Source organism: Rhipicephalus sanguineus, chromosome 4 (assembly GCF_013339695.2).
Source record: "Rhipicephalus sanguineus isolate Rsan-2018 chromosome 4, BIME_Rsan_1.4, whole genome shotgun sequence".
Lineage (NCBI taxonomy): Eukaryota > Metazoa > Arthropoda > Arachnida > Ixodida > Ixodidae > Rhipicephalus > Rhipicephalus sanguineus.
Window position 1 is genome coordinate 61,647,687 of NC_051179.1, and position 16,238 is coordinate 61,663,924.

At 46.9% G+C, this 16,238-nt stretch overlaps 1 protein-coding gene and 1 long non-coding RNA gene across 12 annotated transcripts in view; one reads left to right on the forward strand and one right to left on the reverse strand.

The window, feature by feature from the left end:
- LOC119390078 (protein HIRA) overlaps positions 1-16,238 on the reverse strand; it is a 298,608-nt gene that overhangs the window by 41,458 nt on the left and 240,912 nt on the right. For 5 of the 11 annotated variants that reach the window (XM_049414645.1, XM_049414644.1, XM_049414648.1 and 2 more), the window contains exons 6-11: positions 11,653-11,735; positions 5,676-5,753; positions 3,751-3,918; positions 2,169-2,216; positions 1,978-2,034; positions 1,776-1,846 (exon numbers count right to left, since the gene is read on the reverse strand). The exons of 1 other annotated variant lie outside the window; for it this stretch is intronic. In XM_049414645.1, the coding sequence (XP_049270602.1) occupies positions 1,776-1,846; positions 1,978-2,034; positions 2,169-2,216; positions 3,751-3,918; positions 5,676-5,753; positions 11,653-11,735 (505 nt within the window). The remainder of the gene's footprint in view (positions 1-1,775; positions 1,847-1,977; positions 2,035-2,168; positions 2,217-3,750; positions 3,919-5,675; positions 5,754-11,652; positions 11,736-16,238) is intronic. 5 more of the 11 variants (XM_049414650.1, XM_049414649.1, XM_049414647.1 and 2 more) reach the window with 5 other exon arrangements.
- LOC125758044 (uncharacterized) overlaps positions 1-16,238 on the forward strand; it is a 276,116-nt gene that overhangs the window by 24,320 nt on the left and 235,558 nt on the right. The window lies entirely within an intron of this gene.

Here is a 16,238-nt window from a genome sequence, read left to right on the forward strand (position 1 = left end):
TCCAGATGCATGCGTTCGTCAGACAAACAGTGACAGAACTTTTTCGCTGCAAGAAGCATGAACAGTGAAACTTCCAGGTTGTCAAAACAACGCTTCTGCATTTCCAGTTGAACTACAGTGAGCTTTACAGCTCACTGTAGTGCTACAATGACATAAGAGCACTATTGAACTAGAATAAAAAGTGTTTGCGTTCACTTATGTAAGTGAATTGTGTTTACAGTTTACAAAGAAATGCGACGTAACTTCTTTATGAAAAAAAAAAAAAGCAGCATTTTGATATAGTAAAGGGCCCTTCACTAGGACTCATTGCGAATTTCAATCGTCAAGTGGGAGTTGTAAGGCACTGTTGCCAGAGCGTTTTGCTGAGAGAATTTTTCAAATCGGTTCTTTAATGGACGAGTTAGGAGATACAGTAAAAGCTCGTTAATTCGACTCTCGTTAATTCGGAAAATCGGTTAATTCGGACACGTCATCTGGTCCCTGTAAATATACGCGTCACTCTATGAGACTGGGCGCTCGTTATTTCGGACAGATTTGACCGCAAATCGGATAATTCGGCGACTTTCGGGTCGCTGGCGGGGCTCGAAAACGAAAAAAGAACAATTCGGAACAAAAGTGAAGCTCAAACGCAGCATCGCCATGGACATCAATTATCGACTTGGCTTGGATTGAGACTGGTTGAACGCCTTTTTTTCGCGTGTGGGTTTTGTTGCTTTGTTCCCGTTGGTGTGCTGCATCGTTGATCGCCGATTCATCGAGGTACGTTTTAGTACGGCTCCTTTAGCTTGATCGTTGCTGGTGCTTTTGTGCTGACTTCTCGTGCGTCCGCACTTCCGCCGATGGCAACGCCGGCGAAGCGGCCCAAGTACGAGGCCAAGGACTTCACCACCAAAGTAGAAATTTTGCGTGCTCTGAATAACGGGCTCTCCCGACAAGAAGTGATGAAGAGTGATGAAAGGGGATCCTTCAATCGGCGGCAAGAAGCAAGGAACGAGTAACCGTACTTTTATCCCCCAACGTGACGGGAACAGAGCGCTTGCCGCTTCTCGTTATCGGAAAGGTTCAAAAGCCACGCTGCTTTAAGAACATCAACAATCTTCCCGTGGATTACCATGCCAACCGAAAAGCGTGGATGACGGGTGAAACTTTTGCGGTACTGCAGACATCATGCGAGCTGCTGAGCACCTTGAAGGGCTCAGAAAAATTGTGTCCGCACGAATTTCTGCACACAAGCATCCGCGATTACTTTGTAAAGTAAAGGTATGTTGAAAAAACTCGTGCATTTATTGTGTTTATTTCGACCATTCGATAATTCGGACATTCGGTTAATTCGGACATTTTTTCCGGTCCCTAGAAATCCGAATTAACGAGCTTTTACTGTATTACGATGCCTCTAGGAGGTGAACTTCGCTGCCGAAGCGTAATAATAGTACCTGGGGTTTTATGTGCCAAAACCGCAATATAGTTATGAGGCATGCCGTAGTGGGGTGCTCCGTAAATTCTGACCATCTGGTGTTCTTTAACGTGCACCGACATTTCACAGTACACAGAGCTCTAGCATTTCGGCTCCATCGAAATGTGACCGCCGTGGCTGGGATTGAACCTGCAACCTTCGAGTCAGCAGCTGAGCATCATAATCACTGTACCACTGAGACGGACTTTACTGCCAAAGCAGATGTGGATGCTCATTCAATGTAGGCGTGAAGCCCATACAGCAAGCCCTGTGCCTCACACAACTATATGCCAATGAAATTACTTTTCCAATGTCAACATACCAGGATATGTCCAACACTGAGTTCGAGAAGAGGTCGTGCACCACAACGAGAGGTCTCTTCAGACAGGTCAGCTGCAACGACAGACAAAACGCGAGTGTATGCCAATAGTCAGGCATCAGTAAAGCCTATGGACACAAAGATAAAATAAAAAAAGGTCATAAATAAATAACTTATGTAGATCACAAAAGACCCGTTTACTCACCCAGACAGACAGAGACCTGTCCCGACTTCCAATGGCACAGCAGCAAAAGGTCTGTGTCTGGAGAAATGACACCCAGTCGTGTCATTCTTCACAATTTCATTACAAGCATGATAGAAGCAAAAGAGAGCATGCAAAATGCCAATACTGAACTGAAAAATTTTTAAAAAAAGTGAGAGTTGCGTAACAAGTACCTTGTTGTTGTCCTTGTTGACTCTTGAACGGATGTGCGGGTTGAACCTCTGCAAAATGAAAAATAACGGAACATTTCATTCAGACAACGATTGATGAAAAGGTGTGTTTTAGAATTGATGAAGAAGTGTGTGTTTTAGATAGAAGGCAGTTACATAATGCTGCTGATATCAGACTTTCACAGAGGCCTTGTCTCACAAAAATTTGTCACCGAGAGGCCTCTGGCAGCCATAATGCTCTCTGGACTCTTGTAAAAATCCAAAGAGTGGTCCTTTATGCAAGGAAAGACGCAAGTGCATGGCCTGTGCTCCATGGTGGCTTCTAACATCAACAAGTGGCAGCAAGAAAAAGGGTGTCGCCTTTCGGTGTCACCTCTTATCAGCCAAGATAACTGAGTAACTGTAAGATAACTACAGGCACTGCCCCTCATGCTATCATCTACAGGGGAGGGAGTCTAGAAGGCACTTGCCTATAGGCCATGGCTGGTTGTGCCGGCAGCCAGTACATGACGTCAAAAGCAAATGCGCTTGCTCTTGCTGCCATTTACTGGTGTTCTAAGCAGCCGCCACAGAGCACAAGCCACACACTTCCGTGTTTCCATTCATAAAGGACGACGCTGTACTAGACTCAAAATCGCTGCAGAAGCTGGTGCATGTACTTTTAGTACGCATACGCAGCGCACCTCTGTTTATGCAGTTTCTGCCGCAATAAAAAAATGCTATCCATTCCCTCCTACCACACACTACTGTAAGAAACAAAATGCCTTTTGTTTCATTAAAATTAGTCAGGTATTACAAAAGTTACAAGCAATTCTTAATAAGGAGTTAGTTTTTGCCCACCACATTATCCATTATAGTAGTAGCCAATGTTAAAGGAGTAGTATTGACACAAAATTTTGAAGGCGAGATAACTACGGGATAGATTTGTGTGGACACACACACATCATCTACGAAATATCAACGGATGATATAGCCTAGAACATACTTAAAATCAATTTTAAAGTGCGTGTCATGCCACTGCCTGCGAAATGCGCCTTTGGTTTCGATGTAAACAACCAACCGCCACTTGTATCATGAAATTGTGTTGGCTGCCAAGATCCTTGCAAGCACTCTCTCCCAGCAGACCTTTTCAAAAGAAAGAGTGAGCAGACTTGCAAGGAAGTACAAAAGCTGACGTCCTTGCCTCAGCAGTACATTTTTGGGAGGTCACGCATATTTGAGACATCCCAAAGGGGATTATAGCAGCACCCAGGGAGCCTTTGCTGAAAAGAGTTGTCCACGCAGTGCTCACGTGAACGTGGTTTTGTGTGCTCACGTAGCCAGCTATGTTTATGTGAAAAACATTCTGGGTGCTGCCTCACTCATCCCTCTTTGAAACCGAAACTGCGACTGGGTGCTATAAAACTGTCTAAAAAAAAATTAACCATCGCGCGCCCGAGCCCACGAGGTTTACAGCCATGATAAGTGGGTCGTTAGCTACTTCTTGTAACAAAAAAAAAAAAAACAAGATGTAAAATGTTTGTGTCAGTACTCCTTTAAGACACTGCACACTTCGTGGCCATTCCAGCAGCAGTCGTCGACTCACCACACACGTCACTGCTTTACGGTGGCCAACGAAGTCCTTGTTGGTGCGCCAGTTGTCGCGCTCCACAATCTGTGCAGTGGGGCCAGCGTTATTCATGGCATGAGCAGAGACGAGGTACTGGCCGTCAGGAGACCAATTCAGCCGCAAGATATGAGTGGTTCCTCCGCACTGCAGCAGATATGCACTGATGTGTCTTAAGGGGGGACGTGGCAATGGGAATGGTAAATTTGGTCAAAATGTTCAGTTTTTCCATTTATTTTTTTCCGCAATCCTGAGACCATGTTTTACGTCTTGGTGAAATAGTAGACCAAAATAAGCAGTAGAAGTTGAAAAAAAAGCATTTTACTAGTGTGCTGTCATCAAAAACGATGAGAAAATTGGGCTTTAGAAAATGCAAATCTGCAGTTTTCCCTTGACGCAGTGCCACCATATTGGCGTCATCATAAAGAGGACAGATAGAGCTCAAGATAGCCACAAAGCTACATTTCTCCAAGGAAAAATAAAATCAGCTTCCTTCTGAGTTCCATTCTCTTAGCTTTTAGCTCCATTTTCTTTGAGCTCAATTTTCTCAGCTTTCATTTTTTGAACAGTTGCTGTCAGTCATCCTTGTGCCATTTCACAACAAATAAAGATATAACCATTCCGTTTTCTGCACTTAGATCCTGAGACATTAGTGAGTGCCGTAAAGCTGTCCATATTTGTCTGCACGCCATACAGATTTTTATAAATGGCTTTTTGTAAAAGTTGTTAGTAAGACAATGAGTACAAGAAATTTCAAATATTTTTTTGTGTGCTTATTTGAACATTAAAAAATAAACCAATAGCTTTACGGCACAGAATGGGCCCTTGTGAATATGCTTATGCAAAGGTCCTGATGAACTTATGTCTAATTCATTAATTAATTTCGGGATGACAATGAGAGTCAATCAAGTGTTGTAACTCAAAAACTACAACAGATAGCTCAAAACCGATTTCAGTTATGATATCAGCACAACATATCACATCTGCATGCCAAATTTCACCACTTTATCTCCATAAATAACCGAGACAGTTTTCATTGCCACGTCCCCCTTTAACAGAGAACACACTGATGCCCTCAACGCTTGTTTCAAAAGAAGTAAGGAGAGAAGGTGTCAATTGTAATAGAACGATACCAAAATTTTATTCGTATTGTCAGGTAATTTGTTTTCACATAGCTATCTGCTAGCCTCCTGGTTAATGCAGACGGTAGAGGAACAGTCTGGGAAAGACGTTGTTCTCGGGCTCAAATCCTGAACCCGGGCACATTTTTCGTCAACTAGGAATGCTTTATGCTTTCCAAGAAATTCTTATGGATTTTCATCACAACTTTGTGCTACGACCAGGTCGATAAAAATTTTTCCCTTTCAAGAATCTTCATTCATCTTATATATAGGCTTCTGGAGAACTAACTTGCGATAATTAAATTTGTTCGAAAAAATTTGGATAAATCCCACCAAAGCCCACACAGCCCCACGATGCAAAGCACGGACTATCAGCTATGAAGCGCAAATGATCAAATAAGCATCAGCTGATGTTCCGACATGACACAGAAGGAATTAAAAAAAGAGCCTGCTAATAATAGGCTAGAAAACTGAATTCGATGCAATAAAGAAAAAGAAAAAAAAAAAGGATCTCCAACACACAGCAGTCAAAAATGGCATTCCCACTCGATGAATATTGTTGAACACAGGGTGTCGCTGAAGTCAACGTTTCAACGAGTGGTCTTGGATTCTTCAAGGCAGCAACTGAACGAATACAAGACCACTTGTCACGCTACACAGTCCATCTTCTCCTGAACTTCTGTCTTGTTTGGATTTACATTCAGTGGGTTCACGTTCTGCATGATAGCCGTGTTTTGGCAAACGGCAAGCGTAAGAGAGCGGAGCAGCAGAAATCACGCCCACCTCCACAAATGGCTCTGTGATGACACACTCCTGCTGCCAGTCGTGAGTGCGCCACACCCGTAAGGTCTTGTCGTCAGACTGAAAAAAGTGCAAACAGCGACGCAATTATAACCCTCTTAAGCTGCAATGGTTAATAAGAACGCATTGCTAGCAACTTTTTCAGGTGAGTTCCAACTGTAACTCGCTACTTGTTCATTCGAAAAACTTGCCACTGTAACAAGTGTTACTTTTTACTGTGTAACTGCAAGGTTACCTTCTTACAGCGACTAAAACACATACGGCTGCATCTAATAAGTAATGTTGCTTTATGAATAAAAAGAGAAGCGAGAAAAACAAAAAGAGGTGTGTGATGTTGATACATACATTTTGTCAGAAGAAAAAATATACACGAGTGCTTTGCGGCCAGTTAAAGCTACCAACCCTTTCCTCTCAAAAGATGAGTGCTGAATTGCTTCACGATGGTGAAGCACTTTAAATAACAGAGACTTTAGAAGAACACAGGACTAAAGTGTCCATTCTTTGTAGTGCTTCACCATCAGTCATGAATGTATACCAACACGCCCAACTGGCAGTCATGCTGAATTGCTTGGCGCGTTCCCGAAATCCCTCACCAAGTGTTGATAGATTAGTGTGTGTATGTGTGTGTGTGGGGGGGGGGGGGGCGTGTGTGTGGACTGTCTGACTCCGTACGTCAAGACATTAATACTTGTTTCGACTACAGCAGTGTGACAATATATGCCTCTTTCATATGAATATAAACTGAAAAAAAAAAATACAGTCAAACCCACTTATAACAATATTAAAGCGCCACGAAAATGCCGTTGTTATAACTAGAGCTGTGCGAATAGCAAAATTATCGGTGCGAAGCGAATTCGAATATTGAAGTGTGAGTGCGAATCGAATCGAATATTTTTCGAATATTTCTCGAATATTTCTAGTATATTTTTCGAATACTTCGAAGCGAAATTGCAGAAAGAGTTAGAGAAGATTCCTAAGCATATTCTTATGAGATAGCAACATGAAAGTGTTTCTTTTCGCTAGGTTGATGAAGCACTGGTGGGGTAGTGTTTCATAGTTGTCTTATCAAGAATGAGGCAATGTAGAGGCCGAATTGTATTTATGTGCATGATTTGATGCAACCAAAGTGTTGCCGACAACGCTTTACACGTGATAGGCAAAGATGCCATTTCCTCGGCCTCTCCTCCTGTTTCAACTTCTGTGGAAGCCCAACTGATGTGGCGGACAAGGGTGTGCTCCCTTCAAGTCTGGAGTTCCAAATCTGCCTCGTAGACATGGATATATAAGAACATCTGAAATTTTGGATGCTAAAAAGCCTTGGCTTCTGATTTTTCGGACTTCCTGCCCAAATTTCAGGTCCAAAACAGCATTAATTGAGCCCCCACCTCTGCCACATCTTTCATCTCCATGTTGGAACCAGCGTTTTCTTGAGTTAGTACATTTGCGACCGTAGCAGAGCTTGAAAGGCAGCTTTGCCGCAATACGGGGGGGGGGGTGGTGTGATGAGGTGAAGCATAGTGAAAAATCTAGGGACCATTTCCAATCTGACGTTGACTGTAAGTTCGACCATAACGGAACTTGAAAGGCAGCTTTGCCGCAATACGGGAATGTGATGAGGTGAAGCACGTTAAAAATCTAGGGACCATTTTCAATCGGACGTTGACTGTGTCTTAGCAAAGTTCGACCGTAATGGTGCTTGAAAGGCAGCTTTGCCGCAATACCGGGGTGTGATGAGGTGAAGCACGTTGAAAATCTAGGGACCATTTCCAATCAGACGTTGACTGTTTTAGCAAAGTTCGACCGTAATGGAGCTTGAAAGGCAGCTTTGCCGCAATACGAGAGTGTAATGAGGTGAAGCATATTAAAAACCTGAAGGGGTGACTTTCAATCGGACGTTGACTGTATTTGTTTTTGGGAAGTTCGAATAGTTCGAATAGTAAAATTCCAGTGCGAATCGAATCGAATAACAAACACTATTCGAAAAATATTCGAAATTTCGAATATTCGCACACCCCTAGTTATAACTGATAAATGTTATAAAACAGGTTGCATGAAAAAAGAAAGTGCAAAATACAGTCAACTGCCGATTTTTCGGACATGCTTGAAAATATGGACACTTTCGCGGCATTGTCACAAGTCCCACAGACGTCATTGTATAAGAACGTCCAAAATTTTGGAAGCGGAAACTCTTCGGCGTTCAATTTTTCACACTTTCCGCGCGAACTGCAGGTACGAAACGACATTCATTGAAGCCCCCCACCTCAGCCGCGTCTGTAGGTTCAAACCAGCGCTTTCACGAGTTCATCCGTGTGCGGCCGTAGTAGAGTTCAAAAGGTAGCTTTGTGTGAAGGCGTGATGGCGGCAAACGCGCCAGTATGGCTTAATAGTAGAGCTGTGCGAATAGCAAAATTTTGGGTGCGAAGCGAATTCGAATAATAAAGATTGAGTGCGAATCGAATCGAATAATTTCGAATAATTTTCGAATATTTCTCAAACATTTTTCGAATAATTCGAAGTGAAATTACAGAAAAAGTTGCAGAGAATTCCTAAGTATGTTCTTGTGAGATAGCAACATGGAAGTGTTTCTTTTCGCTAGGTTGATGAAGTGCTGGTGGGGTCATATTTCATAGTTGTCTTTCTTATCAAGAGTGAGGCAATGTAGAGGCCGAATTGTATTTATGCACATGATTTGGTGCAACCAAAGTGCTGCCGACAACACTGTACACGTGATAGGCAGAGATGCCATTTCCTCAGCCTCTCCTCCTCTTTCAACTTCTCTGGAAGCCTAACTGATGTGGCGGACAAGGGTGTGCTCCCTTCAAGTTCGGAGTTCCAAATCTGCCTCGTAGACGTCGATATATAAGAACATCTGAAATTTTGGATGCTAAAAAGCTTCGGCGTCCGATTTTTTGGACTTCCTGCCCAAATTTCAGGTCCAAAACAGCATTAAATGAGCCCCCAACTCTGCCACATCTTTCATCTCCATATTGGAACCAGAGTTTTCTTGAGTTAATACATTTGCGACCGTAGCGGAGCTTGAAAGGCAGCTTTGCTGCAATACGGGGGTGTGATGAGGTGAAGCATATTGAAAATCTAAAGACCACTTCCAATCAGACGTTGACTGTCTCCTGCCTAAGTTCGACCGTAACGGAGCTTGAAAGGCAGCTTTGCCGTAATACGGGAATGTGATGAGGTGAAGCATATTGAAAATCTAGGGTCCACTTCCAACCGGACTCTATCTCTCGGCTAAGTTTGACCGTAACGGAGCTTGAAAGGCAGCTTTGTCGCAATACGAGAGTGTAATGAGGTGAAGCATATTGAAAATCTGAAGGGGTCACTTTCAACCGGACGTTGACTGCATTTGTTTTTGGGAAGTTCGAATAGTTCGAATAGTAAAATTTCAGTGCGAATCGAATCGAATAGCAAACCCTATTCGAAAAATATTCGAAATTTCGAATATTCGCACACCTCTACTTAATAGCTGACAACACTTATAATAAGCATCGTCAGCTAACTGCTCGGTAGTGCATGTGGCCTGGCGCAGTTGTATGCGTACTGCACGCATTTAAGAGGCGATAACCTAAACGCGCCGCGCTGCCGTTCATGCTGCCTCTTTGTGCGAGACCACTACAGTCAAATCTCGTTAATACGTACCCGCTTTAAACGTACTAACGGTTAAAACGTAGTTGCGACGAATTCCCGACCGAGCCCCATAGAGCCCAATGCATTCGCTGACCGCTTAAGCCGTAGTGGTTCGCCCTATGCCTACCGGCTAGTGCGTACCCTGCGCCCGAGATAACTTTTTGTGCCATAAAATTTTACGTCACCGCTGAAAATCTCGACGCCACAATGTGCCGCCAAAGGTTTTCCGTCTTTTCTAGAAGTGCGGAGATCGGTCGATCACCGATTCCGACTTCCGTGCGATTGCGGCGACGCCTTTGCACGTAAGCATCGGGAAAGAACGAAGGCTAGGCGGCGGCCACCGACGAACGCGTCAGCATGACTTATCGCCGACAACCTTATCACAATAAGTATCTTCAGCTATCTGCCCGGACACGCGTGCAGCACAGCGCTACTTTAAGCCTACTGCACGCTTTTACTTGGCGACAACCTCAACACGCTGGGCCGCCGATCGCTGCCGCCTCGTGCGGGGCTGTGTTCAAGCGCGCACCGCTATGTAGAAACAAAAGCAGATCGCTGTTGCGGAGTTGAGCATTGCGGGTCGCGGACGCCGCGAAACCTCGCTGCATTGACGATATCACGCTAAACGCACGCGTACGGTACAGCAAGCGTAGCGCTGTTGTAACCATATTGCACGCTTTTATTAGGCGACCACCCAACGCGCCACCGTTCGCTGCCAGGAACGCTACAGCGTCGCGGAGGAAGCTCGACATCGCTGCGTTAACCGAACAAGCTACTCGCCGCATCTGTGCACGGTCTGGAACGAAGTGGGCACGAAGAACAATCCCACGACTGATGCGCGCGTGCGGTACAGCAAGCGGCCCGGTAGTGACGGCGTACGTGAGCCGAGCAGGCGACGCGCTGCACGCAACTACCCAGGAGACGATCGGCTCCACGCGGCCGTATCGCGTGTCAGTTTTCGTTTTGTAGCAGATCGCGGTACGGACGCATACACATATATTGCGGAATGCAGACACTGTCCGTTTTGTCGCTATGTCGGTCACTGCGTATCCCGGACCCTCTAATAGTTTCGAAATGCTCTTTGGCGTGGCCACCGCGCGCTATCGGGCGGTCGTGCGAGAGTGCTAGGATATTTTCTCCACTTTGGCAAAAAGAAAGAAAAGGCTTTGCGATGGGTACTTTAGACAATATTTGCTGTGGCACTCTATTTCTCTGCTGGCGGCGATGGCGTACGCCAGGAGAGGCAAATTTGTACTTGGTGGTTAATGCGTACTACCGTTTAGTGCGTAGTTATGCCGCGTTCCCGGCAGGTACGTATTAACGAGGTTTCACTGTAACTGCGCCGCACAGCCGCGTTGCCTTCCTGAACGAAAGCAGCTCGCCATCGCCATGCCCGTGTGTGGTTAGGAACGGAGTGGGCGTGCCATAACGAACGCTTTCACAGCAAGCACGTGTGTACGATCAGCAAGTGCCCCGGCAGTGATGGCGTGACTTTTGTAGGTGATGTGTGGCGCACATGTTGCTGCGGCAGCCTATCAGCTTGAGAAACGCTGGGGTGAGATCACCACAAGGTTCACGCCCCGTGCTTCTCACTGGCTGGCACAAGGAAACCCCACGTCCGCCAGCATTGCTCATTTTACGCAGTTCGCAGAACGGCGCAGAATGAGGGGCGAGCGAGCTGACTGTGATTGCAGGCAGCGCAGGAAGTGCACTTGGGGTGGCCCATTCGCATTTTGAAGGGTGGCGCGGAACAGCCCATTCATGTTTGGAGGGGTGAAAGGGCAACAGGAGAGGCACTCAAGGCTGTCGATTCTGAGAAGGATGCAGGACGGCTGCTTTTGTGTGAGTGTGCGGCGGCCGTTGGCGGGGGTGTAGCAGCTAGAATTTCTAGCTTTCATCTTTCTTTTTGAAGATTTCGTGTTCCATTACCTTTCGGCATGGACACCTAGGAGCTAGACTTGCTATAACCAACCAGCAGTATTGTTAAAACCAATAATGCGACATGGGGGCATTGTAGTAAGCTGGTTATTTTACCATAGAAAACATACAAAAGTTGACGGTGCAGCAGCGGTTCATTGTTATAACCGATATATTGTTAAAACTGGTATTGTTATAAGTGGATTTGACTGTATTTTTATGTGACAATTCATTTACAGTTCTTACAGTAACAAAAAAATAAAGACATTACCTTATCAGCAGTAGCTGTAACTGCAGAAAGTTTCTATTTTTAAGACTGTTAACATACCGACAAACGAGTTGTAATAACGCACAGCAAAGCACAAGAAAAGAAGGAAGACGTGCAGAACTCAAGCCTCACCTGAGATGCAATGTACTTTCCAACTGGATCCCATGAGACACCTTTCACAAGGCCAGTGTGCCCTTTTAGGACCGCCAACATTTCTGCGACAGACCACATAGAAAAGAGGAAGTGTTACACAAGTTGTCTTGAATATACAAAGTGTGCCTCATGAAAGTGCGACTAAGAAAGTTGAGTTGTACCAGAGTTTGTCACAATTTCAGTAAATATTGCCACGCGCACTTATTTCTTTATTTTGATGCGATCGTTTCACCCACAAAAACTGTTACCGTATTTACTCGCATAATCCTCGCACTCGCGTAATTCTCGCACCCCCCACATCGCCCAACAAAAATGCGATTTTTTTTTTTCTCGCGTAATTATCGCACCCCGAAAAATCGCAGCATCAAATGTCGTCTGCTTCTTCCAGCCAATGATGATGATGGCGCACGGCAGCCTAGCGCCATCTCTTACGCATCATGCATACTACCAGCGCACGGAGCCCTAATCCAATCCAGGCCAAACCACAAGTGAAGTTCGCGTACCGAGCGCCGTGTTTAGTGTTAGTGTTCCGTTTCCGTGTCGCGTGTGTAGTAGCGTCCATTCTGCAGCAACACAATGGGCCGATACGGAAGCTACACAGCTGCTTTCAAGTTAAAGGTCATCGATCATGCACTGGAAAACGGCAACAAGGCCACCGGCAGGCACTTCGGCGTGGACGAGTTTTGTGTGCGCTACTGGCGACGGCAGCACGAACAGCTGAAAGCCACGAACAAGACACGCAAGGCCTTCCGTGGGCCTAAGACTGGGAAATATCCACAGGTTGAGGCGGCACTGCTTGACTACATCAAGGGTCTCCGCGCGGACAGGTGTGCCGTTTCGATCGACTTGATCAGAAACCAGGCGCGCATAATTGCCCGGAAGGAGGGCATCCCGGCGCAAGATTTCCGCGCGAGCAACGGGTGGGCCACACGATTTATGCGTCGAAGTGGACTGTCACTCAGGAGGCGGACGACCTTGTGTCAGCGGCTACCCTCGGCGTATGAAGACAAGATCGTCGATTTTGATCGATTCGTGATTAGGATCCGGGAGGAAAAGAACTTCCTGCTCTCGCAGATTGGAAACGCGGATCAAACGCCGCTCAACTTTCACATGCCTTCGAGCACAACTGTTGAACAAAAAGGTGTGCGGAGTGTGCACATCAGGACAACAGGTGCCGAGAAGCAGAGGTGCACCGTCATGCTCGCCGTAAGAGCGGATGGGCGGAAGCTACCACCGTTTGTTATTTTTAAACGGAAGACCCTCCCGAAGGCCAAGTTCCCCCCTGGAATTCATGTACGAGTACAGGAAAAAGGTTGGATGACCGCTGACCTTATGGTCGAGTGGGTAAAGGCTGTCTGGGGACGCCGCCCAGGGGCACTTCTTTACCCATCGCTGCTGGTCGTCGACAGCTTCCGCGGTCAGCTTGTCGACTCCGTTCGGACGAAGCTGAAGGAGCTGCGGACTGATCTCGCCGTCATTCCAGGCGGTCTGACATCGATGCTGCAGCCTCTGGACGTATCCTTGAACAAACCGTTCAAGGATAATTTTCGGAGGCTGTATGCCAAATGGGTGGCTGAAGGCGACCATGCCATGACTCCCAGGGGAAAGATAAAAAAGCCGTCAGTGGAGCTCCTCTGTGCGTGGGTAATGGAGGCATGGGCCATGATTTCCCCAGAAATCATAGTCCGCAGTTACAAAAAAACTGGAATTTCAAACGCCTTGGACGGGACGGAAGATGACGTGGTTCACGATGGCGATGGAGACAATGCTGAAGCTGGCGACGACTCTGATGACGCCGCTACGAGCGACATCGACGGCAGTCTTGACTCTGACTCCGAGTAGTTCGGCGAAGAGACACTTTATTTGCTAGTGGCTTTAGTGTCTGCAAATAAACATTGATTTGTGTTAAACCTGTAGTTTTATTGTTAAGGTAAGTCTTGTATTAGCACTTTTGATAGCTTGTAGTTAGTTGCTGGCGGGAGAACACCGATTTGCAGCCGCTTCGTTTTTTGTTTTTTTTTTCTAGCGCTCTACGTTTTAGCAGAAAATTTTCCCCGCGTAATTCTCGCACCCCCCAACTTTCCATCGGTTTTCTGGAAAAAAAAGTGCGAGGATTATGCGAGTAAATACGGTAGTACCACTAAGCACAGGCCACACAGCAATACTGTATTTGGGGAGCTTCGTGATTGTTTCAGATTGTTCCGTTAAGGTTACTCACAGGACACGACTAGTCAAGTTTATTCGGGAGCTGAAGCGAGCACTAGCGATAACGCTGGAAGGTTCAATCACTAATGCGTAAAAGACAATGCATTCCGGCAATGATCAGATTACCGATGGCCGACGACCGTGATGACCGCTATCAGTGTGCAGTGTATATTGCTTGTACATTGACTTTTCGTTTCTGGGCACAAGTTTGCCCAATAAAGAGTTTTCATCTGTACCAGCCTATGTTCTGTGTACTTCGCCATCACAACCATGTGATAATATTGCAAGTCCAGCATTCAGTAAGAGTACATTTTTGCATGGCCAAAGATAATACCGTATTTACTCGCGTAATGAACGCACTCGCATAATAAACGCACCCTCAACTTTAGTCGTCAAAATTGGGATTTTTCTTTTCCCCGCGTAATAAACGCACCCTTAACTTTCATCCGCTGCAGTCCCACGAACCAACGCGCGGCGCTTCCTCGTCCGTTGATCTTATCTTTCTTCCTTCCTTTTTTTTCCTTTATTACGCCGACCCCCCTCGGTTTGCTTCCCCCCTCCCTTCCGCCCGCGGTAGCGCACCGTTTTGTTAGTTTTTCTATCTGTGCGCGGCGCGGTCCCTCTCTTTTTGTATTGTTTTTGAAGTAAGTATCCGCACGCCGCAGCAGTATTCACGAACGGTTCGAGTGTAGAGACATCGCGGCTCACAAGCACACAGCGTAGGGAGCCTACACGACCGGTCGTGTAGGCTACCTAACAGCAAAACTGCCCACGCCATCCCACGGTCACACAAATACGAAGCTTTGCGGAGCCGGCGGCATCTAAATGTCTAATGCGGAGGTGCGGGAGCGCGCGGGGATATGATGATGATGATGGTGAAACTGTGGCTTTCCCTTTTGCATCGGGTATCGGGTGGTCGCAAGCCTTGCAGCTTGCAGCAGATAACGCCATCTACCACCGAAGCGGCGGAATTTCCGAGGCCGGGTAGGACAGCCAATCAAAACGATGCAAGACGGTGACGCGAGTTTTAGCATTGTTGTCATTGGTTGTCATCATAGCATCATAGCCCTACTTTTTTTTTCGCCTCAGAAGTCATGCCATGCTGCCCACTGCCCATTCTCACCTCGTTGGAAGTTCTTTCTAAGCCTGTGTTGCGTTTTGTCGTGGACGATGGGCCGAAATGTGAGCTACACGGCCGGTTTCAAGCTACAGGCTGTGGAGTACGCACTTGAACACGGGTATCGTGCTGCCGGTAGGCATTTCGGAATTGATGAAGTACGTGTGCGCTACTGGCGGAAGCAGCATGACAAGCTCCGCGCTACAAATAGGGAGCGACGTTCCTTCAGGGGACCAAAGACCGGGAAGTTTCCTGCTGTGGAAGAGGAGGTCTTAAAATATGTCCGGGACCTACGAAACGACGGCTGTGTCGTTTCGCACGAAATGATCCAGACGCAAGCGCGAGCCACAGCCAGGAAGCATGGCATCGCTACAGTAGCATCGCTCCCACGGCGTTTAAAGCGAGCAATGGGTGGACGACACGCTTTATGCGGCGCAACGGACTGTGCTTGAGGAGGCGAACATCACTTTGCCAGCGGCTTCCTCCTTGCTACGAAAATAAGGTAGTGGATTTTCACAAGTTCGTTATACGCCTGCGGCGGGACCGAGAATTCAGTCTCTCACAAATCGGGAACGCCGACCAAACACCCATCAATTTCGACATGCCGATGAGTAGGACTGTCAATGACAGGGGAGCACGTAGCGTGCTCGTTAAAACGACAGGCGCCGAAAAGCAGCGCTTCACGGTCATGCTGGCTGTCACAGCAGACGGCCGGAAGTTGCCACCGTACGTTATTTTCAAGCGAAAAACCGTGCCGAAGGCCAACTTCCCAGCCGGAATACACGTGCGGGCTCAGGAGAAAGGGTGAATGTCGGCCGATCTGATGGTCGACTGGGTGCAGACTGTCTGGGGACGACGCCCTGGCGCCCTGCTTCTCCCGTCTCTCCTTGTTCTCGATAGTTTTCGCGGCCACCTGGGAGAGAACGTTCGTCGGAAACTCAAGGAGCTGCGCACCGAGATCGCCATCGTTCCGGGTGGACTCACTTCGGTGCTTCAGCCCCTTGATGTTTGCATCAATAAACCTTTCAAAGACGGTGTGCGCCGCTTGTACACGGAATGGATGGCCCATGGAGGGCACGCCCTGACGCCAACTGGCAAGATTAAGAGGCCGTCCGTCGAGCTGGTGTGCTCCTGGATCTTGGACTCATGGCGCTCGCTGCCAGGTGATCTGATAACAAAGAGTTTTAAGAAGACGGGAATCGCAAATGCGCTGGACGGCAGCGAAGACGACCACTTGTAGGAC